Source organism: Dendropsophus ebraccatus, chromosome 2, assembly GCF_027789765.1.
Source record: "Dendropsophus ebraccatus isolate aDenEbr1 chromosome 2, aDenEbr1.pat, whole genome shotgun sequence".
Lineage (NCBI taxonomy): Eukaryota > Metazoa > Chordata > Amphibia > Anura > Hylidae > Dendropsophus > Dendropsophus ebraccatus.
This window is the reverse complement of record NC_091455.1, coordinates 188,961,579-188,986,916: the sequence shown is the minus strand read 5'-3', so window position 1 is coordinate 188,986,916 and position 25,338 is coordinate 188,961,579. Positions and strand designations below refer to the sequence as shown.

The 25,338-nt window shown below is 41.1% G+C and overlaps 1 protein-coding gene and 2 long non-coding RNA genes across 12 annotated transcripts in view; 1 reads left to right on the top strand and 2 right to left on the bottom strand.

Annotated features, from left to right (window-relative positions):
- Positions 1–9,404, top strand: part of DIP2C (disco interacting protein 2 homolog C) — a 344,281-nt gene extending 334,877 nt beyond the window's left edge. For all 5 annotated transcript variants that reach the window (XM_069958918.1, XM_069958921.1, XM_069958917.1 and 2 more), the window contains 3 exons: positions 2,733–2,907; positions 4,010–4,133; positions 6,114–9,404. In XM_069958918.1, the coding sequence (XP_069815019.1) occupies positions 2,733–2,907; positions 4,010–4,133; positions 6,114–6,366 (552 nt within the window). In that variant the 3' untranslated portion in view covers positions 6,367–9,404. The remainder of the gene's footprint in view (positions 1–2,732; positions 2,908–4,009; positions 4,134–6,113) is intronic.
- A 249-nt stretch (positions 9,405–9,653) lies between these two features.
- LOC138783783 (uncharacterized) lies at positions 9,654–22,412 on the bottom strand. Of its 6 annotated transcripts, XR_011361749.1 has the most exons (6): positions 17,564–22,412; positions 17,304–17,366; positions 17,060–17,130; positions 13,188–15,265; positions 11,425–11,556; positions 9,654–10,552 (listed from the first exon to the last, which is right to left on the bottom strand). It is a non-coding gene; the product is annotated as an uncharacterized lncRNA (long non-coding RNA). The 6 variants fall into 6 exon arrangements; XR_011361747.1 differs by having other exon boundaries at positions 13,188–13,363; positions 13,623–15,265; positions 17,060–22,412; XR_011361746.1 differs by having other exon boundaries at positions 13,188–14,027; positions 15,124–15,265; positions 17,060–22,412.
- Positions 22,413–22,532: 120 nt separating this feature from the next.
- Positions 22,533–25,036, bottom strand: LOC138783785 (uncharacterized). Its single transcript, XR_011361750.1, has 3 exons — positions 24,957–25,036; positions 23,264–23,325; positions 22,533–22,558 (listed from the first exon to the last, which is right to left on the bottom strand). It is a non-coding gene; the product is annotated as an uncharacterized lncRNA (long non-coding RNA).
- Between the last annotated feature and the right edge of the window lie 302 nt (positions 25,037–25,338).

The following is a 25,338-nucleotide window of genomic DNA, read 5'->3' as shown; positions in this document are numbered from 1 at the left end:
CTCGGCCTTAACTGCTCATTTTTCTAATCTTTTAAATTATTTTCTTCCTCTGGCATCTAATATTTAATATATCTGCAAATCAGAAATCAAAGGCTTGCTATCAGAGACGTAGAATTTATTGCTGTTTATAAAGGAGATTACATTCCCTTCTGAATCGTGACGGAACATTAATCAATGAGCTTTAGCTATTCCCATGGTTTCAGATGTCGCCTTTCTTGCTTAGGACGCGGACGTAGCATTTTGCTTTTGAAAACCTCAATGTGAAATGACACACGATTAACTCACGTCTGAAGTCTTCTCTCGGCTAAGATAATAAGTTTCCTAGCAATAAATTCTTTCTTTTATATATTAGGCTTTATGGGATTGTTGTAATTGATTTAGAAGATATGATAACTAGTCTTGGCACTTAGCCGCAATATAATGAAGTCTCTCTCTCGTTTCTTAGTAGTTCTGATGGATTTGTGTTTTTTACATTATTGGTGCACACTACTGAGTTGGCCTATAACACCTATTTGTATATACCTTAACTGTCTAGTCTAATCGTTTCTAATAATAAACACAATGATCAGCCTATGGACCTATAATTGTCGGGCACCGACTTCGCATCGCTACGTGTAATAGCGGTGCTAGGCCGACGGCTGACCATTTGCAAAGTGCATACATTGCCTATCGATGGTCCATGGCTACTCCTACGCTCTACTTCTCCCCGGGTCCCGTGCGCTGCAGCTTCAGAGCAGCCTGTCTTAGCTGACAGGCCGCTCAGCCAATCACTGGGCAGGACCGCCGTGGCTTGTCAGCTAAGACAGGCCACTTTGAAGCTGCAGTGCTTGGGATCCGGGGAGAAGCGGACCGCAAAAGGGGCCCTGGACCATGGATAGGTAATGTATGCAGTTTAAGCAAGGGTTGCAAGGACATCGGTAACGATGTCCATGCAGCCCTTGTTAAACGATTATTGGGCCATGTAATAGGCCCAGTAAACGAGCGCCGATCTAGCAGATCGGTGCTCGTTTACAGTTATTATCAGGCCCCCATTGGGCCATGTAATAGTACCCTAAGAGTACACTGTCTATGTAAAGTGAAGCTTCTCCAAAGAAGACCTAGCCTTATCCAGATTTCAGTTCCACCACAGACTAGGGGAGATAAATAATAACTAGGCAATGTAAACAATCTACAAATGCACCAGATTTTTACAGTGATTCATACTGTTTGACTTTAGACTGTCTAGTCTGTTTGCACCTAGTAAGGTGAAAAGGTGTCTTCAAGATAACCTGTCACTACTCCTGTCCTGTCTGTTGGTAAATAATTGTATTCCCTATGAAATAAAAATTCTGGATCACCTATTCTTTTAGCTCTGTGATGATTCGTTCCTCTGTTATTCTTACTAGAAATGTATGACTAAATAGTCAACTGGGTGTTACCAGTAAGAAAGGGGGGGCATATCCTTATACTGTCAGTTCTAATTGGATAGTGTCAGACAGTAAAGGGACACACCCACAATAGATAACACCCAGTTGGTTATGGAGTCTTAGGGCCCTATTACACCAACAGATTATCTGACAGATTTTTTTGAGCCAAAGCCAGGAACAGACTATAGACAGGGAACAGGTAACAAAGGAAAGACTGAGATTCTTCCTCTTTACAAATCCATTCCTGGTTTTGGCTTACAATAATCTGTTGGTGTAATAGGGCCCTTACATATTTAGTAAGAACAACAGAGGAGCGGCACATCACACAGCTATAAGAAAAGATTATCCAGAATTGTTATTTCATGGGTATTGCATGTACTTCCTAAAACAGAAGGGTCAGGAGGAGTGACAGGTCCTCTTTAAAGCAGATCTGTACCACTGGAAACCCCTCCCAAACTGCTGGTACTGTTCTGTTGTCTTCATTACTAGAGGCCTGGTCCTGGAGTCTGTCTGTCTCCTGGAGCCGGTACTCAGGCTAAAAACAACTTTTATTCTGGTGGCACGGTGTAAATGTGGCGGGGCCTAGAGAATCCATGCCAAAGATGAAGATTCGCCACCTCACTTACACTGCTTCGCTGCAATAATAGTTGTTTTTAGCCCGAATACCGGCCCCAGGAAACAGACGGACCCTGGGACCAGGCATGCAGTTAAGAAGATAAGAGAACGGTACCGGCGGTTTGGAAATGGGGTGTCCAGTGGTACGGTTTGTTTTAATAGTGTCTAAAACACACATGAAAATGTAAAGCGCGTCATCTAGAACAGCTTTTTGTGCTGATTGTGCCAGATTGTTGCCACAGGCAGTTTATTTATCTCCCCAATTGTGTTTTGAGATTGAAACATAGGGGGATATTTATCAAACATGGTGTAAAGTGAAACTGGTGCAGTTGCCCCTAGCAACCAATCAGAGTCCACTTTTAATTCCTCACAGACTCTTTGGAAAATGAAAGGTGGAATCTGATTGGTTGCTAGGGGCAACTGAGCCAGTTTCACTTTACACCATGTTTGATAAATCTCCTTTATAATGTTTTATTACTATCCTGAGCCACCATGGTATCCAACACCCATATGAAAAAGTTACAGCACTTTAGAAAAGTTACTGCATCTAACCCTACCAAGCAGTTGTACCGCCATTAGCAGCCTGCAGTTACCGGATGTGATACCAGTCTTTCACATCACCGGGGCAGCCGGTGGCTCATTGATAAGCATAGAAGTCAAACAACGTAGGCAAAGTGGATTTTGCTTGAAGAGTTTCCTTTTTGTTTGTAGATCTGGGTTCATAGCGCTCACAATGCCAGTGGCTACTTCACAATTTATGGAGATGAGTCCCTGCAGTCTGATCACTTCAGTTCCAGGCTTAGCTTCGGAGACACACAAACTGTGTGGGCAAGAACGGGTTACCTGGGTTTCTTAAGAAGAACGGAACTAACTGATGCAAATGGCGGTAAGATAGTAAATGAAACCTTACGTTGAAATTTTCGCATCTTTTCCGTATCATTAGATGTAGCACCATGTACACACCTGCAACTAAGGTATCGAAAACTACTTCTACATTATATTATAAATTCTTTGCTCAGAGCTTTACTGTTATTTATAAAATTTGATATGTCACATTCAGGGTCTGGGTCCTTTAACCCACACTGATTGCTAGAATGAGCTGCGAGAAGCACACAGCTAAATGGCTCTCTCTTTGGCTCGCTGCTTTGGCTGAAGATGGTTTAATGGTGAAATGAGACAATGAAAACATTGAACCAGGGGGAGAATCACTCACTCAAGTTCTTCTCCCTGTGCGTTTTAGTAATCTAGTAAACACTCACACCCCTAAATAGTAGTAATGCTTAAAGTAAGGGCAGGCTTTGTTCCCTGTAAGTTGTTGTATAATTCTGGCATTACCACAATTCGCATGCAACCTCAATGTTTCCTTATGGGAACAGTTCCGACCCTGTCATTACAACTTTTTTTCCTAATAGTGAAACACTGGGATTTGAATAGAGTTACAGTAAAACCAACCAAATGTTGCTGTGGAGCAACAGGTCATAGCTAGAACCCAGTACTTGGTCAATGGAGGTTGTCTTTAATGTATTTTATTTGCTATTTATTAAGCTTTTTCCTAATGACAGACTATTAAAGGGGTTTTCGATTCAAAACCTACTTGTCCACTATCCACAGGATAGGGGACAAGTAAGAGATTGCAGAGGATCCGACCTTCGTGCCCCCCTGTGATTGCCAGATCGGTCTCCTGCTCCTTAGTTTTGAATACAGCCACGGGGCAGCACGTGACCAGCGGCTCTATTCATTCTCTATGGAGCTGCCAGATAAAGCAGAGTATATAGGGGACAAGTAAGTTTTAATTAGAAAAACCCTTTAACTTTTACAACTGAAGAATCTTTTACCACCTTGTCAAGATATATGGGCTGGAAGATGATACTGTCAAGTTGCCAAGAAATCGCTGTAGAATATACAAATGACAAACCAAGCCCAGATTTGATTTTTATTTTTCTTACTGATTGACAGAACTTTTCTAAGCATGTTTTTAATCCTTATAGAACGACACGATGCTCTTTATGTGGTTGGGGCACTGGATGAAGCAATGGAGCTACGAGGGATGAGGTATCACCCAATTGATATTGAAACGTCTGTGATCAGAGCCCACAAGAGTGTTACAGAATGGTAATGGCTTTATGTTCCTTTTAATCTGAATGGCATGTATATTGTTTAACATTATAAAAAAGATAAAGGAAATTAACATTTGTGAAAAATAGTAAATATCCATCCAAATCAAACAGAAATAGATCATGTAGATGTCTTGGGCTATGTTCACATACTGTCAAAATGATAGCCATTTTTATTGGATGGCCATCATTTCATGTTTGTCACTGTGTGATTTTAAAGAGGTTCTATTGGTAAGTTAAGTTATTTAACTACAGTTCTGTGGTCTTCCATGCTTTCCTTCTGTATCTAATACAAACTATATGTCTTTGGTTCTCATTAGCCCTAGCCTTCCTGTCTGTATGGAGGGTGGGGGTGGGGGGTAGAGTTGGCTGACTCCTCAGCTACAGTGTACAGCAGGAACAGGAAGTCTATCACCTGATGTACAATAGACAGAATGTTGGACTAATGAAGACAACAGAAGGGACAGTTTGCATGAGAAGAAGACAGAAAGCATAAAAGACCACAGAAAGGTAGTAGACTAACTTTACTAATATGTGTTCATTTAATAGACCGGTTTCATCATTGGACAACTCTTTAAGAGTGTCACTGTCATTTTGAAAAATTTTGACATGTCATAGAGACATGTCAAAAGTTTTGATCAGTCCAGGTCTGCGTGTTCAGACACATACTGACTGGGAGAAGTCCACTGAAGGGCAGTCCACTCCCGCTCTTTGTTAGAAAAAAAGAGACGCGTTCATAATGGAAGTCTATACAGCATGTCTGTTTTCTCATAAGGCAGAGCGGGGAGAAGACGCTCTGCATCAGTACGAGTCTGAACACCCAGACCCAGTCCCATCAAAACTCTTGACATGTCTCTATGACGTGTCAAAAGTTTTTCAAAACGACAGCAACACTTTAAAGGAATAGTTACAAAAACGTTTTTATGACATGGTTGATCAGAGAAGGCAGGAAAAAGTCCGGGTCCAGGAGCGGGACTTGCAGCAAAGGGTAAGTATCCGGGGCTCCACTGGAGGGGTCAGGCGGGCCCTGTGTTGGAATGCCGGGTGAAAGGTTCCCTTTAAAGGAAAAGTCATGTGAAAATTTTTCAAACGGCAGAGGTGAACATAAACTATCACAATTCGTCTCTCCCATCACAATTAGTCTCTCCAGTGATGGATCGCCACTCTGAGACCCACTGGGCTCTGGGATCTCCTGCAGAGCCGACATCACAACCCGGCTGATGGACTGCTGCTGAGCCAGTCAGTGACTTGGGTGGGACCACTAGTCAACTCGGAACAGGATGGAGTGCACAATCCATCAGCCGGGCCAGGCATTTTCCCCCGAGTTGTCATGCATCAGAGCTCAGGGGAAAATGTCTTCTGGCAGGGGTCTCGGTGCCTGTGAACCGGCGCTTCGTGGGAACGAGCAAAGGTAAGTAATGATTGATTGTTATGTGCTCGCCTGCCAGCTGTGAGATTTTTCAAGTGCCCGGACTTCTCCTTTAAAAGAATGCCTACAAAAGGAAGAGTCTGTATAGACCAACAAGCACCAGCCTCCCTGTTGTATGACTGGTACATTCCAAACCATGTGGTGTAATGTAAATATTTGTATATATATAATTTTATTTTCTTCTTCCTCCCCTTGACTACACGCCACTGCCAGGAACCTCTGGCAATAGTTTATCGTGACTAAAAAAAAAAAAAAAAAAGTGTGGAGGCCACTATACACATTAGTTGGTTGGCCAGTCCTGCTGAAATTAGTTGGTTTGGAAGACTATGACCTATTGTGTGTGGACAGCTTTTGGGTTAGTTGTTAGTTATTCTTTTAAATCTTTATGTACCGCATGCTACAAATTCATTTTATTAACTCTTGTTGAGTCTACTTTAGTGACCCGGTATGAGCCCTGATCCAGCATCCATAATAGAATATGGTAAATTTGTACATTTCAGTATTGGTTCTAAGCCTTGTTTTTTTCCTTCCCCTTCCTTCTCCCACCAGTGCTGTGTTTACCTGGACAAATTTGTTGGTCGTTGTGGTAGAACTTGATGGCTCTGAACAGGAAGCCCTGGATCTGGTACCACTAGTCACCAACGTGATCTTGGAGGAACATTATCTTATTGTAGGTGTGGTCGTAGTGGTGGACATTGGTGTCATTCCTATCAACTCCCGTGGAGAGAAACAGCGTATGCACCTACGAGATGGGTTTTTGGCAGATCAGCTGGACCCCATATATGTGGCCTACAACATGTAGTCTTGTAATTTTAAAGGCTTCCATGGACTTCACAATAGATGTATAAATTTTTTGTGTCCACTACAAAAAAAAAAAAAAACACAAAAAAAAAATTTAAAAACTTGCAAATAGGGGATTTCACCTTTGTTCAGAATGGATCAGTTTTTGTCATTTTAACTTTCCAAATTCTCAAAATTGGGCAGACAGAATGTGAAATGTGCTTTTGTTTTTACCACTACACCAAGAGACTTTTTTTAAAGGTACTTTGCTGCCTCAGTTTAACAGGCTGAGAACTATACAGGTCTCCATTGTACGAAGACCTGTGTGACCCTCAGCTTTTGTATTATTATTATTTTAAATGCCAGTTTTTAAAAGAGAAAAAAAAAGTTTGTCTTTTTTTTTTTTTTTTGTTGCTAGACTGACCCCATTGTTTTCATTATGTAGCTTTGTACTTTATGAAGGTTTATTTTTAAAAGGAACAAAATAGGTTGAAAACTTTTAACGTTGACAGGACTGTAACAAGGTTGATATCTGTGTGTCGGAGACAATTGGATCTAGTCCTGTTATTTAGGAAATTAAAAATGGTACGAACACAAACAATTAAAAAAAAAAACTCCAATTTCATAATGACACACCATGTATAAGAAGGATCAAAATCATAATTTTAGCTTTTTTTGGGTACTGGATTGAAGCCAAAGTTTGCAAGCTGCTAATCTGTCCAGTGTTTCAACCCCTTAATATCAGAGTGGAAGTTTTTATTTATTTATTTTTTTTATTCTCCGTCTGATACAGCAAGAAAAGATAACTGGTTGCAAACCATAAAGTGCACACAGTGCAACCAAAAAAAAACTACTGTAGAAAGTCTTTATTTAATGTTTTTACCTTCTTGGGGTTGAAGAACGAAGTTGTAAACTAGCAATCTAATTTCCGCAATCCCAAGAGGGTCTACATAGCAATTCCTAAGTAAGCACACAAATTTAAAAAAAAATTGCTGTTCATCTCAGATTGAGAGTAATATAACTAGCGATTGTTAAAAATAAAAAAAACATAGTATGCATTAGTTGGACTTTGGCAAGTATCTTTGTACTGAACTAAAAAGATAAAATAAGTTAACTCTCCATATGTAATTATGTATAAAATGTTTAATTTATTTTGATCTCTTTAGAAGTATAAAAACAAAAACAGCATTCAAGAAAGGAAACTTCTTGTAATGTTTGCTAATATAAAAAAAAAAGCGTTGTATTATCTTGAGTGGATAGTATCACATCAAATATATATATATGAAATTATAAATTCACTAATGGGTTATGCGGGAAGGGATATATTTTAATGTTTACGATGCAGTACGTGTCACTTGCATGGTGTCTCCCACTGTATATAACTGGGTGTTATTCACAATCTTTGTTCAAAAAAAAAAAAAAACTGCAATCGTGGATTGCCTGTGTTCCCGTATACAAGATTACTCTAGATACCAGCAAGTGGATTTTAAATACCATCCTTTAGATGGTGTACAAAACGTATGTCTGATATGCACTATCATTTTTTTTTTCTTTCTTTCTCCTAGAGAAGCAACAGTAGGTACAATTGTATAATGTGTGTGCTGATCAGAGGATGCATTTGATAATATGTAAAAAAAAAAATTATGCTGAGGAATGAAGTGGTTTTCAAGGAATTCAGAGTTTGTGTCATCATCGGTGTGCTGCCTCCCAGCTTCCATGGACATTCAATATTGTCTACGATAAAGCGTACCTGTCACTAAAAATAACTTTTGACCTGTCATCGGATATGTTCCAAGCTGCCGGCCGGGGACTGGATTATGCTCTTCCTGGTTATATCGCCTGATCAGAGCGAGTGTCAGCAGTGAGACCCGCTCTGGTCAATAACTTTCGACACAACTGATGACATGTGAAAAGTTATTTTTAGTGCCCGTGTAAGAACAGTTTTTTTTTAGTTAACACAATCGAACCCAAATTTTGAAGCCCAAAATTTCATATTAAAAGCCACCTACCAATGAAAAGGCATCGATCATGTTGTTTTTTATGTGTTACATGGAGAATCCATCCGTTAATTTGTCTGTAAATCTGTCTATAAATACGATTCACATTATTGCTGCCTCATCCTAAGTTAAGTGTGGAATCTTTTAGTTCTGTCCTCAGAAAATGACAAAAAGTGACTATTTTTTATTTTTTTGTAATTGTGTCCAGTACAAAGAATACAGAAACGCTTTATCTTCTCACAGGGTAACACAAATAAAAGAGAACTATGGATCTAATGACTTATCTGTAAGAATATGTGATAGCAGTCAGGCCTCACTCATCATGGACGGCTGCCAGCTGATAATATGGAAGCTGGACAAATTCTAGAACATGTATTTCCTGTGATTCATTGATCCAGCTTCAAGTGTATTGTCTTCAATTATTTCTAAACCCAAGGTGCAAAAGGCTATCCACTGGGATGTAAACTGCGTATTCTGTATTAGAGCCGGCAGATGTCCATGCTGAGGTCAAATTCAAGGGTTTAGTTAAAGCTACAAAAGAGTATATAAGTAAAATAAATAAAAGCTAGGCAACCATCTAAAGGGTATATACATAAATGCATCTAAAATAAGTAACTTAAAGGGAATGTGTCATTGGAAAATTACCTATTAACTATGACTATTAAATCAAGTTTTTGTGTTAAAGTGATACAATCATGTAACTTTTTTACTTGTCCACAGACATGTTGAAAGTTACTGATCGCATCAGGTGTCACTCCTGAGACCTGCTGGAATACCGAGATACAGCTGGGGGAAGTGTACAGCAGACAATCAAATCCAACGTCAATCCATTAAAGTCTTAGAAGCCAACTAGTTGGATCTTCACTCCCCCCTGCTGTATTTTAAGTGTGAGGGATCAGTATATTCTGACATGTCTGAGCATGTGTCAAAAGTTCCTGAATTCTGAAATCTTTCAGTTTTTAACCTGGGCACTGTTAAATGGAGAAACCTTTTCCGTAGTCTTCTCACTACCATCACTAACAGGTTTAGGGTACAAACCCACTTGACGTATTTGCTGCGTGAATCAGTCTTAAAAATAAGCAGGCAAAACGCAGGTTGGCTTTGTACGATTGTTCTGCGTTAAAATACGCAATTGCGTATTTTTGAAGCGTGAAGCTTGTTGTTAGCAAAGCATCAGTTGTTAACAACCTGTGCGAAAAACGCATGTAGCTTCACACTTTAAAAATACGCAATTGCGTATTTTAACGCAGAACAATTGTATAAAGCCAACCTGCGTTTTGCCTGCTTATTTTTAAGACTGATTCATGCAGCAAATACGTCAAGTGGGTTTGTACCCTTACAGTGAAAGGGAACAGCAGTATGTAGATAAGACAAGACCACACCATTCACAATAAGCGGTTGTCACAGATTACCTCCCCCCTCCAGTACAATCAGTCTCCTCCAGTCTACTGTTTCCTATATCTATTAAGCTGCTGTAAACAGAGACCATATGGCTGCTTCTATAATAACTTATTTAAAAAATTACTATAAAAAAAGAAACAGATTAGAAAGAAAATAACTTGTTTCAGTATCTGGCTTTAGTGAGTGAAAAACAAATAATTAAGTGACACATTCCTTTTAAGTAATAAACTTTGTAAATAGTCTGGAGTACAGTTTCCTTTAATTTTGTATCTACAGCTTATAGGCAGTTCTATGTGTATCCATGGTAACAGACTACACACAAACCCTGTGTAGTCTGATCCTGCAGAAACACTCTCTTCCTTTCACCCACATTTTTTTTTGTGTTAACTTACTAAGTGTATGTTAACTGGAATTAGGGGTCAGTTTGGAATAAAGTAAAGAATGATGTCAGGATAACAAAAAAACAAAAAACATTTTAATACAGACTATTAGCAAGGTTGCCTTTCTTTTAGATGCATTGGAAGAATAATGAAAATTCAATGTTGTTCATAGCCGATAACACATAATTTACTTTGGCCCTAAAATTTTAACCGAATATGAAGCAACTTTTGGAATTGTTTGATAAAACCTGTACTCGCAGTTATCCTTAGTGTCCAGTCTATTTCTTTGTACTGAGCAAGTAGCTGCAGTCCTGCGGCTGTCCACCACCCCTGCTGATGTTTTTATGGAAGTACTCACAGCTCCCTTGGCTGTCACAATACACAATCGAAGATGGGCAGCCTCTGTTTTTTTTTTTATTCAAAAGAATAGCTGGAAAAAAGAATAATAGCCGTTTCTAATATTTACTGAACGTTGTTGCCTCCTGATAAGTTATCCTGCATGTATGCTTCTTGCTTCACTGTTTTCTTAGTTTATAGGACTGCGATTCTATACAGACAAAGTATGTTCAATACGCATTTTCATCTTGTCTCTACTTCTACTTCTTGCATGTCTTAGACATGCTGCAGGCATTTTAAAACCCAAGGGTCACTTTATAGTGAGTGTCCAACTTGTAACATCATGTTCTTTGTAGGCCCAACAGCCCTGATTTATTTCTAAATAAAAAAAACAAGTACTCATCTGCTGATAATCCTCTGAAGGTGCCAGTCCAACACTTGCTCTCTGTTCTGACATGCAGGAAAAGCCCACAGGCTGCTTAATGGCTGAGCAGGCATTTCCTGAATGTGGAGAGGGCAGAACAGGAAGAGCTTTGTAGCAGAGATCAGCACAGTCAGAACAGCATTAGTGAGGTATCGGTAGCAGGTGAGTACATCTTTTTTTGGTTTTTTTGTACTTTTCATGCACTATATAGTACTTCATTAAGTTTAAGACATGTGGCAGATACACTGCAAATCTGCAGTGTATCCACCACGTGTGAGCATGCCTTAAAGGGGTACTCCGGCCCGGACGTATTTTTCAGATATGGTCGGGGAGGGGGTGGTTATGGATGGTGGAGATCACTTACCTCTGAAAAATATGGCCGGGCCGGAGTACCCTTTTAAAGCTAGATTTTAGGCCTGTTCAGATAGAAAAAAGGGGAGGACACTAAACTTGGAACCTCATAGTGGAACTTTGTGCATATTTGCAGTGATATACTACAGTGGGGCAGAATGAAGAGGCTTTTCTGTCAGATAATTACACACCTTTATCATGCAAAGTACAGCAGGTTATTATTCATAATAACAGACATCTTCCCAAGCAGATCAGGAACATCCCACATTGAGGGTATTTGTCTTCATCTACCTTCATACTTAATATTATTCAATTCACTTGACCTAAAAAACAGAAAATGTAATAACATATACTGTGTATTAAATTTTTCATGTAAGTTGCCTTTACTGTGCGGACTTTTGAGTCAATTAAAGGTTTCTACAATGGCCTGATATATGATGACAATGACAACATTACATAGGGGGCTTCTAGTTTTCCAGACACAGCACCGCATTATTGAATTGAATAGGGCTGATCGGAACAAGCAGTGGAAACTTTTTTTCTAAACCCAGGCGACCCCTAAATGATATTAAGTACTATGCACTGTTGTGTTAATGTTTATTAGCCATTTCCACCTCTATGCCTTTATACTTTCAAGGCTCTGTTGTATAGCATGGGGGCCAACAGGCCAGAAACCTGATACGCTATGGACACTCTGGCATCCTAAAAAGCTGATCTACATGGCTTCACTTTGGAGCCACCAAGAGACCAGGCAAGCAGAATATCCAAAACACAGCATTCCCTCTTCTCCAGGCATCTGCTTCCTTTAGGGGTTCATGGCCTCCAAGAGACCAGTGTTTTACTTAAGTAAAAAATGTTTTGCACAGCTTCAAACATGTAGAAGAGCAAATGTGGCAATGGCTGCTTCCATAAAACAAGACTTACAGTCATACACCACGACCACACTATTTATTGGCCGTTGACTGACATTTGGACACACAGTCAGTTTGTGCTCAAATAACGGCCGTTATTTCACAACGACCATTATTCCACACATAACGGCCAATATTTGTCCGTCAAATGGCCAAAAAAAGACGTGTGGTTGCGGCCATAGGGTGACTTTTGACTCTCCCATCATTGTTACATTTGTGTGTCAGGTGTGCTGTTAGTCTCTGACATGGTGTCAGTAGTTTAATACTATGAAGCATACAGGATATCATGGAAAAGTGGAACGGCTTGTAGACAGTATTTTCCCTGGGGAACATTATTTTTAGTTGTAGTTCTGATTTATATTTTATAAGGTGAAATACTGTAAAGGGAAGATGCTACTTATGTCTATTAAACATGTATTAAATAAGTTGTATTATTTTGTACTTTTTCGACTTAGTTACCTAAACATTAGATTTTCTATGGTGATCAGGGGATCATGAAAAAAAAAAGAGTATCTTGACTTCCCACCATTAGAAACTCCTCCCTCTCCCACCTTGACATCACCACTACCTCTATTCATAAAGGCCTATGTGGAATTGTGTCCATACACATGTAGGGTACTTTTTCCCTGTATATTTTTACTTACTAGTTCTCATCTTTGATTTGCAGCCGTCTCTAGATGAGCAATTTTTTTCCCCCTTGTGTCCGATGCACTAAACCAGGGATGGGGAACCTTTGGCCCTCCAGCTGTTGCAAAACTACAATTTCCATCATGCCTGGACAGCCAAAGCGAAGCTTTGGCTGTCCAGGCATGATGGGAATTGTAGTTTTGCAACAGCTGAAGGGCCAAAGGTTCCCCATCCCTGCACTAAACAATAATTAAAATTGATAAATCATATGAATCTTGTTATTTATTGGTAGAGAATAAAGGACAATTGCTATATATTATATATATGGTTGCCAGAGATTTCAAAAGCAGTCTGTTCTTTTGTTCCACCAATAGTGCTACCATAGTCCATGGATTAAAAAAAGGCTGGGTACACACCTGCGTAGGAGACTCTATCAACGCAGGTTCTGTCAGAAATACTGGACACCATACTGGAACCTGGTGGACCACACCAAAGTCAATGGGGTGCGTTGGGTGCTGTTCCTGTCGGACGTGCACTGGATGCGCCAATGATGTTCTTTGTTGATCTTCTCCAACGAGGTGTGAACCCAGCCCTATTATCATTTACATGAATGGGAAAAAAGTTGCAATATTAGACACACCCCATGTAAAAGAATGACAAAAAATAAAATAGACCCTTTCTCTAATCACTGACAACCCCCTTTAGCCTAGATATGAGGTCAAGAAGAGTACTGCAGCCGTTAAGTGTTCATTTTACGGGGTCACTGGATTAAATAGAGAATGTCATCAATTTAGTTTATGGATTTATTTTATTATTTATTTGGTTTTCTATAAAAAAATGTTTGTACAGACCTGAGAATCTAGTTGCAGACACTTTCCTTATGGCGGCTCGACAGCTGAATATCTTTCATTGCATTTCATCCCTGGCTCCAGCCTACATCCAGACAATGTGATTTATAGGGTACTACTCTGTTTTCTGTAGATAAGTGATGTCCTTTAACATTGGACAGGTCTAAATATGAAACTGCAATAGAAATCCCTTTTTAAAAAAGTCACTTTAATCATAAGCAAAATTACTTAGCGGATCGGACAGTATGTTTCTTGCAGAAATGTCATCAGTTATCTCTCAACCATCTGTATGGAGCTTGTAGAAATCTATGCGCTTGCGGCAAACACCATCCCATTCACATGTATGAAGTAGAAATTTCTGCAAGATATCTTCTGCATGTGATATGTGTAGAGGCATCAGCAATTTCTCTTTAGTATAAAAAAAATCAATTTACAAAAATAATAAAATGACATTTAAGCATATATTTGGAAGAAGTAGAGATAGTCATCCTATAATTTGTAGTTGCCAAGATTACAAAACTCATTTTCTTGTTCTGCTAGGAAATTCTGTGTTAATATTTGAGGTGTTGAGTCCCTAGTTCAGGGTCCTTATATCCTAGCTAGACTGGTCAGCTGTTACAAAGAGTATTTCTAGCTCTGGAGGACCTATCTTGTCCTTCTTTAGGCTGGGGCTACACAGCGATCCTGGTTGTGTAACACTGCTTGTCATGCGAGTCCACAGGCAGCCGTGACCGGAACCCTAAAGTCACAGAAAATTTATCCTGGATGGATTTTCTGAGAGTGCAGCGTCACGTCCACCTGTATCACAGCCTGTGACACCATTTTCTTGTATGCGGTGTAGCCCCAGGCTTCCACAGACAGCCAATTAATTTCAATGTGTAATGCTTCATTTGTCCTGTGGGAGTGCTGCAGGGAAACTGAATACGTACTGCCAGGTTTCCAGATTAGGAAGGTCCCAATAGGAGAACACTTTGTGATCTGCTCAATGTCAAGAGACCTATAGGGATTGTCTAATATTGAGAACTTTGTCAGGTAATAACCGGCAAAGCTATTTAGATTTTAAGAAGTCCTCTTGGCCCCCCTGCATGCTGCTTTATGGCAATCCAGGATGCAGTACACAGTTTCAGTGAGCAACTGAAGGAAACTTCCATTTTCAGGGAAAGTCTTTAGTTATTATTGATAACTTCTTGCTTTGAAACATATTGACTACAATAGTAATATTATGTTAGGGACCAGCTATTGCTTCTTCAGTTGTTACCTAGCACAGATATGAGGCAGCCATATTATCTTGGTTAACCCCTTGTCATTCTATAATCAGGAGGCCTCTGTGACAATCTCATTATAAGGTTCTATGGTGTCACTTTGGTACATTGGGACCAATCAATATAGTCACCGGTTGTCTTTGGCTTGTCGACTATGAAAAGATGATTGTGGTGTTTGTGACAGTAATATGATTCTAGTGATTAAAACCATTGAACACACTTCACAAGGGAACAGTACTGACCTGCTGAGCTCTATACGGTGATGTGGACTCAAAATGCCAGCATCTGACCTCAGGTATTAGATGGCAAAGAGCAGCAATCATTCACTTAGTAGGGGCATCGGCCGCCGGCGTAGTAAAGACAGAAACATGTAGCACTATCTGCCTGCAAATAGAAAATGTACAGTAATAGTTATCCAGATCTCTGTGTATTGTGCCCATCGTACATGACACGTGACTGCCCTCTCTGGTGCTGGCAAGGTTAAGAAACAGCAATAAAGGAAGATTCTGTATTAGAATGCGTACTGTAGATATACCATTCATGGGATCTTGTAACGTCTGTCTTGTGACCTTTGTGCTTTTTTTGAAGTCTGATGTGGGTAGATGGAGAGGAGAGTGCAGATAAACCCATCCACACAACACACAGTCCAACAGATTCCTCATGGTGCTTGTTTTATGATCTATTTAATTCTGCTTGACACTTTACCCCAGGGAGAGAACGTCCCTGTCTATCAGTTGAATGTTAGCAGAAGCGTTACTTCATGGAGTGTTGACTGGTTCGAGAAACGTCATTTACTCAGCCAATCACAGCTGAACCGATACAAACTAAATAAAATTTTTATGTGCAAAAGACAGCAACCTTCTTGTATGTTAAACCACCAGTACGCTTTGTACATCTGTGATAACGCCTGTTTTATATTCAAATGAAGAAATAAAAGCTTTTATTTTTGTTGCTCTGAACGGGTGCCGTGCTTGTCTTTTATTTCTTGCTCCCCAGCTTCTGGATCTGCTGTGGGTTACATTTATAGCTGCCGCTTGGAAATGGTGTCATTGTTAGTAAATAATATTGTGCATGTCGTAGTGACAGTCCGAAGATTTAATAGGTCTGGGTCACAGTGTCTGTTTCCTCCAATAAAAATAGTTTTTTTTAGGCGGCACGTCTGTCAAGGCTGGTGCTCGTAGTAAGAAAAAATTCCCATAGCACTATAAAAAGTTCATTCTCGGCACTCACCATTTCATGCTTCAAAAATTTATTGTAGAAAAAAATTCATTGCAATAAATACAACGGCAACAGGATCTTTCGCTGTCAAGCCTTCCTCAACTGTTCCCTTTAATAGTCCTTGGAAAGGCTGGGATAGAATCCCTATGAAGCCGTACATGGCCAACTGTAGTGTTCACACACAGGTTTTTATGGTGTTTTTCTAGCTTTCTGGGGGAAAAAAACGCCAGAATGGCCGTCAAAGATTATTAAAAAAAAAAACACCATGAAAAAAAGACATATTAAGCACTGGTGTTTTTGAGATGAACAATCAATTCCATTGATGTCTATAGAAGAGAAACTCCACAGTTTGTCAAAAAATACGCCTTGAAAAATGCCACAGAAGAGAGAAAACTTTAATGTAACGCTATAATGTAACGCAGTGTGAAACCACCATTACACAGCCTGAGCAACACTATAAATGAGTATCGATCTCCTAGATCATAGGTGTCAAACTGTAGTCCTCCAGTTGTTTCACAGCTACAATTCTCATCAAGTCTGGACAGCAAAAGCCAAAGCTTTGCCTGTCCAAGCATGATGGGAATTATTGTTCTGCAACAGCTGAAGGGCCACAGTTTGACACCCCTGTCCTAGATTGTCTCTCATTTACAGAGCCTATTACACAGTTTGATAACCGTGTGCCTAGGGTGGAACAAGTGATTGATCTTTTCTAGATTGTTCTTTTGACCCATTGTTACAATTAGCCGTTAGGTGCACACAGGGAGATGCGTGGGCAATGGGCTGATGATTTTTTCGATGGGTCAAAACAACCTATGAGCATTTGCTTGTTTGTCAACTGATCCCTAGCCCTATTACACAGGTTGATATTGGTCTGTTTGGCCAATAAAATTACCCTGTGTGTCCAAGAATAACACATTTTAAGTGTCACTGTTGTTTGTAAAAGCAAGATAAAGTAAGAACCTATGACAAGCTTCTGAAGACATGGTCGGCTACCAACAGGGCATCACACTAAAGTCCACCCGTTCCTGCACCTGTGGGAGAAATCATGGTAAGAAACTTCAAGAAAAATAGTCTCTAGAAACGTCTACCATTAGATTTACGTTACCTTACCAAAGGAATTCTCAGTCCACACCTCATGTAAGAACCTGTGGTGAGGTGAGTAAGAAGAAAAGAAAAAGCTGATATGTAATCCCCTGCAGCTTACCTAGTATCCAGTGCATTGTGCAAAAGGGAAGTGCGGCCAAAACCTCACACCTCACGTCTGAACCTAAGGAAGAAAGCAACTCCAGAAATAACCTATAAAGAATTAGTTTCTTTAAAATTCATTGCAAGAAAACCTAACAAATATGGAAATGCAACAAAGGCATTCACGGTGCATCTCCTTAAGTCATAGTATGTCTGCGCCTGTAGGAGAGAAGAAGCTTTGAAATAATCCCTGTTCAAACTGCAGGCAGGCCTCCATACCTTCAGTGCCCTGCATCAGGGGTATCCCCTCTCAGTCCATCCTCGCTGTCCTTATGGGAACCTTAGGGAGATTAAAAAAAGTAAGAACCTATGACAAGCCTCCGAAGACATGGTTGGCTACCAACAACGCATTGCACTAAAGTCCACTCGATCCTGAACCTGTGGGAGAAATTTTGGTAAGAAACTACAAAAATATGTCTACCATTAGATTGCTTACCGTACCAAATGAATTCTCAGTCCACCACTCTGTGCAGACTGTGCATGTATGAACCTGTGGAAGACATCAAGTAGAGTAAGAAGCAAAAAGAGCTGGTATGTAGTCCCCTACAGCTCGGGTGCTTACCTACTGTACAGTGCACTGTGCAAAGGGGAAGCGCGGCCAAAACCTCATGCCTCACGTCTGAGCCTAAGGAAGAAAGCAACTCCAGAAATAAAAAAAAATAAACTAAATGTTTCTTTACAATTCAGTACAGGAAAGCCTCCTAGCCAATATAGAAATGCACCAAAGGCATTCTCGATGCACCGCCTTAAGTGTCTTCACCTGTGAGGAAAAAGAAGTTTACAAATTATCCCTGTCCATATTCTGCAGGCAGGCCTCCTTACCTTCAGTGCACTGCATTAGGGGTATCTCCTCTCAGTTCATCCTCACTGTTTGTATCGGAACCTGAGGGAGATTAAAAAAAAGTAAGAACCTATGACAAGCCTCTGAAGAAATGTATGGCTACCAACAGGGCATTGCACTAAAGTCCACCCGATCCTGCACCTGTGGGAGAAAACTTGGTAGGAAACTACAATAGAAATATTCTTTAAAAACATCTACCATTAGATTGCTTACCGTACCAAAGGAATTCTCAGTCCACACCTGAAGACTGTGCATGGAAGAACCTGTGTAAGACATCGAGGGGAGTAAGAAGCTCGGGTGCTTACCTAGTGTACAGTGCACTGTGCAAAGGGGAAGCACGGACAAAACCTCACGCCTCACGTCTGAGCCCAAGGAAGAAAGCAAATAGAGAAATAAAACATAAATAAAATGTTTCTTTAAAATTTAGTACAAGAAAACCCAACCGATACAGAAATGCCCAATAGGCATCCTCAGTGCATCTCCTTAAGTCCAATAATGTCTGCACCTGTGGGGAAAAAAAGGTTGAAATAGTCCCTGTCTACTCTCTGCCTTCTTGCCTTCAGTGCACAGCATCAAGGGTATCCCCTCTCCCTCTATCCACACCTGTCCATATCTGAACCTTAGGGAAATAAAAAATAGTGAGTAAGAACCTATGACAAGCTTCTGAAGACATGGTCGGCAAACAACAGTGCATCGCACCAAAGTCCATCCGTTCCTGCACCTGTGGGAGAAATCTTGGTAAGAAACTACAAGAAAAATACTCTCTAAAATGCCTACCATTAGATTGCTTACCGTACCAAAGGAATTCTCAGTCCACACCTCAAGACTGAGTATGTAAGAGCCTGGGTAAGACATTGAGGTGAGTAAGAAGCAAAGAAAAAGCTGGTATGTAATCCCTGTCTAAACTCTGCAGGCCTCCTTACCTTCAGTGCACTGCATCCGGGGTATCCTCTCTCAGTCCATCCACACCTGTCTGTGTCAGAACCTTAGGGAAATTATAAGTAAGAACCTATGACAAGCCTCTAAAGACATGGTAACCAGAAGTGCATCACACTAAAGTCCACCCGATCCTGCACCTGTGGGAGAAAACTTGGTAAGAAAGTACAAGAAAAATAAACCTGTGGAAGACTTGGAGGTGAGAAGAAAAAATGAAGCTGGTATGTGGGATAATCCTCTGAGGATATGGTCGGCTACCAACAGGGCATTACACTAAAGTCCACCCGTTCCTGCATCTGTGGGAGAAATCTTGGTAAGAAACTACAAGAAAAATACTCTCTAAAAACATCTACCATTAGATTGCTTACCGTACCAAAGGAATTCTCAGTCCACACCTGAAGACTGTGCATGTAACCTGTGTAAGGCATAAAGGGGAGTAAGAAGCAAAAAAATCTTGTATATAAAAAAAGCAACTCGAGAAGTCAACTATAAAGAATACATTTCTTAAAAATTAAGAACAAGAAAACCTTCTAACCGATACAGAAATGCACCAAAGTCATCCTCGGTACATCTGATTAAGTCCAAGTTTGTCTGCACCTGTGGGAGAAAAAAAAGTTAGAAATAGTCCCTGTCCAAACCCAAACTCTGTAACCTAACCGATACAGATATGCACCAAAGGCATCCTCAGTGCATCTCCTTAAGTCCCAGCATTTCTGCACCTGTGGGAGAAAAGAAGGTTAGAAATAGTCCCTGTCCAAACCCTCCAGGCCTCCTTACCTTCAGTGCACTGCACCAAGGGTATCCCCTCTCACTCCATCCATAACCGTCTGTTTCTGAACCTTAGGGAAATAAAAAAAATAGTAAGTATGACAAGCCTCTGAGGACATGGTCAGCTAAGTCCACCCGTTCCTGCACTTGTGGGAGAAAACTTGTTAGGAAACTATAAGAGAAATACTCTCTAAAAACGTCTACCATTAGATTGCTTACCGTACCAAAAGAATTCTCAGTCCACACCTCAAGACTGTGCACGTAACCTGTGTAAGGCATTGAGGTGAGTAAGAAGAAAAGAAAAAGCTGATATGTAATCCCCTGCAGCTTACCTAGTATCCAGTGCACTCTGCAAAGGGGAAGCGCAGCCAAAACCTCACTCCTCATGTCTGAACCTAAGGAAGAAAGCAACTCGAGAAATAACCTATAAACAATTAGGTTTTCTTGCAATGAATTTTAAAGAAACTAACGAATATGGAAATGCAAAAAAGTCATCCTTGGCGCATCTCCTTAAGTCCAAGCATATCTGCACCTGTGGGAGAAAAGAAGGTTAGAAATAGTCCCTGTCCAAACTCTGCAGGCCTCCTTACCTTCAGTGCACTGCATCAGGGGTAAAACCTCTCAGTTCATCCACACCCGTCCGTATCGGAACCTTAGGGAAATAAAAAACACTAAGCACCTATGACAAGCCTCTGAAGACATGGTCAGCTAGCAATAGGACATTGCGCTAACGTTCACCTGTTCCTGCACCTGTGGGGGAAATCTTGGTAAGAAAATACAAGAAAAATATTCTCTAAAAATGTCTACCATTAGATTGCATGTAAGAACCTGTGGATGACATTGAGGTAAGAAGAAAAAATAAAGCTGGTATGTAACTCCATGCAGCTCGGGTGCTTACCTAGTGTCCAGTGCATTGTGCAAAAGGGAACCACTGCCAAAACCTCACGCCTCATGTCTGAACCTAAGGAAGAAAGAAACTCAAGAAATAACCTATAAAAAATATGTTTCTTTAAAATTAAGTGCAAGAAAACCTTCTAACCAATATAGAATGGCACCAAGGGCATCCTCAGTGCATCTCCTAAAGTCCATTCATGTCTGCACCTGGGGGGGGGGGGGGGGAGGTTGAAATAGTCCCTGTCCAAACTCTGCAGGCAGGCCTCCTGCAGAGTTTCCTACCAAGAAAACGTGGTAGGAAACTACAAGAAAAATACTCTCTAAAAACATCTACCATTAGATTGCTTACTGTACCAAAGGAATTCCCAGTCCACACCTCAAGACTGTGCATGTAAAAAGACATCGAGGAAGACATTGAGGGGAGTCAGAAGCAAAAAAAAAAAAAAAGCTGGTATGAAATCCCCTGCAGCTCGGGTGCTTACCTAATGTACAGTGCATTGTGCATAGGTGAAGCACGGCCAAAACCTCACACCTCACTTCTGAACATAAGGAAGAAAGCAACTCAAGAAGTCAATTATAAAGAATACATTTCTTTAAAATTCAGTACAAGAAAACCTTCTAACCGATACAGAAATGCACCAAAGTCATCCTCGGTACATCTGATTAAGTCCAAGCATGTCTGCACCTGTGGGAGAAAAGAAGGTTAGAAATAGTCCCTGTCCAAACTCTGCAGGCCTCCTTACCTTCAGTGCACTGCATCAGGGGTATCCTCTCTAAATTAATCCACACCTGCCCGTATATGAACAACCTTAGAGAAATAGAAAATAGTAAGTAAGAACCTATGACAAGCCTCTGAAGACATGGTCGGCTTACAATAGTGCATCGCACCAAAGTCCATCCGTTCCTGCACCTGTGGGAGAAAACTTGGTAAGAAACTACAAGAAAAATACTCTCTAAAATGCCTACCATTAGATTGCTTACCGTACCAAAGGAATTCTCAGTCCACACCTCAAGACTGAGTATGTAAGAACCTGTAGAGATATTGAGGTGAGTAAGAAGAAAAGAAAAATCTTGTATGTAATCCCCTGCAGCTTACCTAGTATCCAGTGCACTGTGCAAAAGGAAAGTGCGGCCAAAACCTCATGTCTTGTGTCTGAACCTAAGGAAGAGAGCAACTCCAGAAATAACCATAAAGAATACGTTTCTTTAAAATTCAGTGCAAGAAAACCTCCTGATTTAGAAATGCACCAAAGGCCTCCTCGGTACATCTCCTAAATTCCAAGTATGTCTGCACCTGTGGGAGAAAAGATGGTTATAAATAGTCCCAGTCCAAACTCTGCAGGCAGGCCTCTTTACCTTCAGTGCGCTGCATCAGGGGTATCTTCTCTGAATTCAACCACATCTGTCCGTATCTGAACCTTAGGGAGATAAAAGTAAGAACTTATGACAAGCCTCTGAAGACATGGTCGCCTACCAACAAGGCATCGCACTAAAGTCCACCCAATCCTGCACCTGTGGGAGAAATCTTGGTAAGAAACTACAAGAGAAATACTTTCTAAAAACGTCTACCATTAGATTGCTTACCGTACCAAAGGAATTCTCAGTCCATACCTCTAAACAGCGGATGTAAGAACCTGTGGAAGACATGGAGGTGAGTAAGAAGCAAAAAAAAAAAAAAAGCTGGTACTGTATGCAATCCTCTGCAGCTCGGGTGCTTACCTAATGTACAGTGCATTGTGCAAAGGGGAAGCACGGCCAAAACCTCACGTTTGAACCTAAGTTAGAAAGCAACTCGAGAAATCAACTATTAAGAATAAGACTCTTTAAAACTCAGTACAAGTACCTTCTAAGGGTCAATTCACACGGATGGATCCGCAGCGGATTGTACGCTGCAAAATCCGCTGCGGATCCTATGCCTATTACTTTCAATGAGGATACATACTCGCAGTGGGATTTACATCCTGCTGGGAGAATGTATGTGAAAGCGCCATTAACCCCTCCCGCCAGACGGAGCATGCTTTACCTCTTCCCCGCTCTGGCTTACTTTGAAGGCTTGTGGCGTCTTCATGTTCTGTTCAGGCAATCATTGTCTGCCGCGGGGCAGCACACTGATTGGCTGAGCAGGACGTCAAGCCAAGAACCCCCAAAGCAAGCCAGAGCGGCGAGGAAGTAAAGTATGCTCCGGCCGGCGGGAGTTAATTTCACAAACGCTTTCACATACATCCTCCCAGCGGAATGTAAATCCCGCTGCGAGTATGTATCCTCATTGAAAGTAATAGGCATAGGATCCGCAGCGGATTTCGTTGCAAATTTGCAGCGTAAAATCCCCTGTGGATCCGTCTGTGTGAATTTACCCTTACCGATATAGAAATGCAACATAGGCATCCTCGGTGCACCTCCCTAAGTCCAAGCATGTCTGCGCCTGGGGGAGAAAAGAAGGTTAGAAATACTCCCTGTCCAAACTCTGCAGGCCTCCTTACCTTCAGTGCACCACATTAGGAGTATCCCCTCACAGTCTACCCACATCCGTCCGTATCTGAACCTTAGGGAGATAAAAAGTAAGTAAAAACCTATGACAAGCCTCTGAAGACATAGTCAGCTAAGAAACGTGCTTTGCACTAAAGTCCACCTGTTCCTGCATCTGTGGGAGAAATCATGGTAAGAAACAACAAGAAAAATACTCTCTAAAGACGTCTACCATTAGATTGCTTACCGTGCCAAAGGAATTCTCGGTCCACACCTCAAGACTGAGTATGTAAGAACCTGTACAGATATGCACCGTGCTGTAATGAATCAGCCACGTGGTTGATTCATTACAGCGCGGCGCATATGCATACAGTTCCCCCGCTCCCAGCATCTTATCACAGGGCGGGGGGAGAAGTCCGCTACAGGCATTCCACGTCCGTGTTCCATGCAGGTATGTACTCCCCTGCAGCGGACTAAAACTCTTTTTTCCCTGTTGTAAAGCTATTGCTGCAGATGCAGCTGCTATGCTCGGAGAGCTGCACAGTAAGTAGATCTATACTGTGCTGCTGGGAACCATATCAGCAATTGTGCTGGAGTCCTGGCTCTACTAGGGCTGGGTTCACACTACATTTTTGCAATCCGTTTTTTACAACAAAAACGGATACATTTGTGAGCATCTGTTTTGATCCGCTTTTCCATTGACTCCCATTAATAGAAAAAAAAAAATGCATCAAAACGCATACTTTTATTTATTTTATTTTTTTTGACGTACACAAAAATGTAGATGACCGTATTTTTTTGTAAGTTTGAAAAAAAAAAAAGGATGCCTTTTGATCCGTTCTTCTTATAATGGAAGTCAATGGAAAACAACGTGTCAACACAGATGAACACAAATATATCTGTTTTGCCATAAGTTTTTTGTAAAAATGGAGGGAAAAAACTGATTGCAAAAACGTAGTGTGAACGCAGCCTAAGATTACTGAGCAACTGATTACCTGAAAGTTATCCGAGTCACCGAAGTTGCAATTGCGACACAGAACCATGGACCCCTAACACATCAGCTTGAGGTGTGCGGTGGAGGTGATCAGTGCCATTTATTATACTGATGCTACATGCCGCACATCACCGTCAGTACAAGACCCCGCCACACTGACCCGGGCTCTGAGAGGACACGGGGGAGGATATTGCCGGTGCACACACGTCCTTACCTGCTCCGTTCTGGCAGCCAAGAGGACCAAGAGCTGACATTAGGGTAATAACATATGGCAGCAGCAAGGCCTAACCTTGTAGGCCTTATATATTATAGTTATTACAATCCTTTTATTTTAGTATTATATTATTAGTTTATGAAATAATGTATAAACATATAGGATAAGGGGGAAGGGCGGGCGTTACCCATGGCAACTGATCAGACTTCTAGAGAAATCCTTGTGGTTGCTATGACAACTGCCCCTACTTTATCTAACTCTCACAGAAAGTGCCGAGTCACTTTACATACAGATCACGTGATTGTAACATTGGAGTTTATAGTCAATGAGAGCTGGAAACTACAGTATGTCCAAAACCTGAAAGAAACTGGTGCAGAGGTCACGTGACCAGGGTAGAGTTAGTCTCTTGCAGTACAGTTGCAGTTTACATATAAGAACATACTATACAGAGCATTGTCATATTCACCGGGGGCCACTAGGGGGCTCTGCTCCCAGGTACCTTCACTTTTTGTAGCTCCGGGGCCTCCAGTCACTGACTCCTGTTTCTCCTCCCCTCAGGCGCTTGTAGATTCTTCGGAGGTTGAGCCGTTAGGTTACCATGGCGACCGTATCTATGACGTCATCCCCTGCTCGGCAGCAAACGCAGGGAGAAGCATCTGATTGGTTAAAACTCAACCCACGTGACTGCAACTGACCAATAGAAAAAAAAGCCCAGCATTTGCGATGTCTATATATACCCGTAGGGGAAGATTTATCAAACATGGTGTAAAGTGAAACTGGCCCAGTTGCCCCTAGCAACCAATCAGATTTCTCCTTTCACTCCTCACAGACTCTTTGGAAAATGAAAGGTGGAATCTGATTGGCTGCCAGGGGCAACTGAG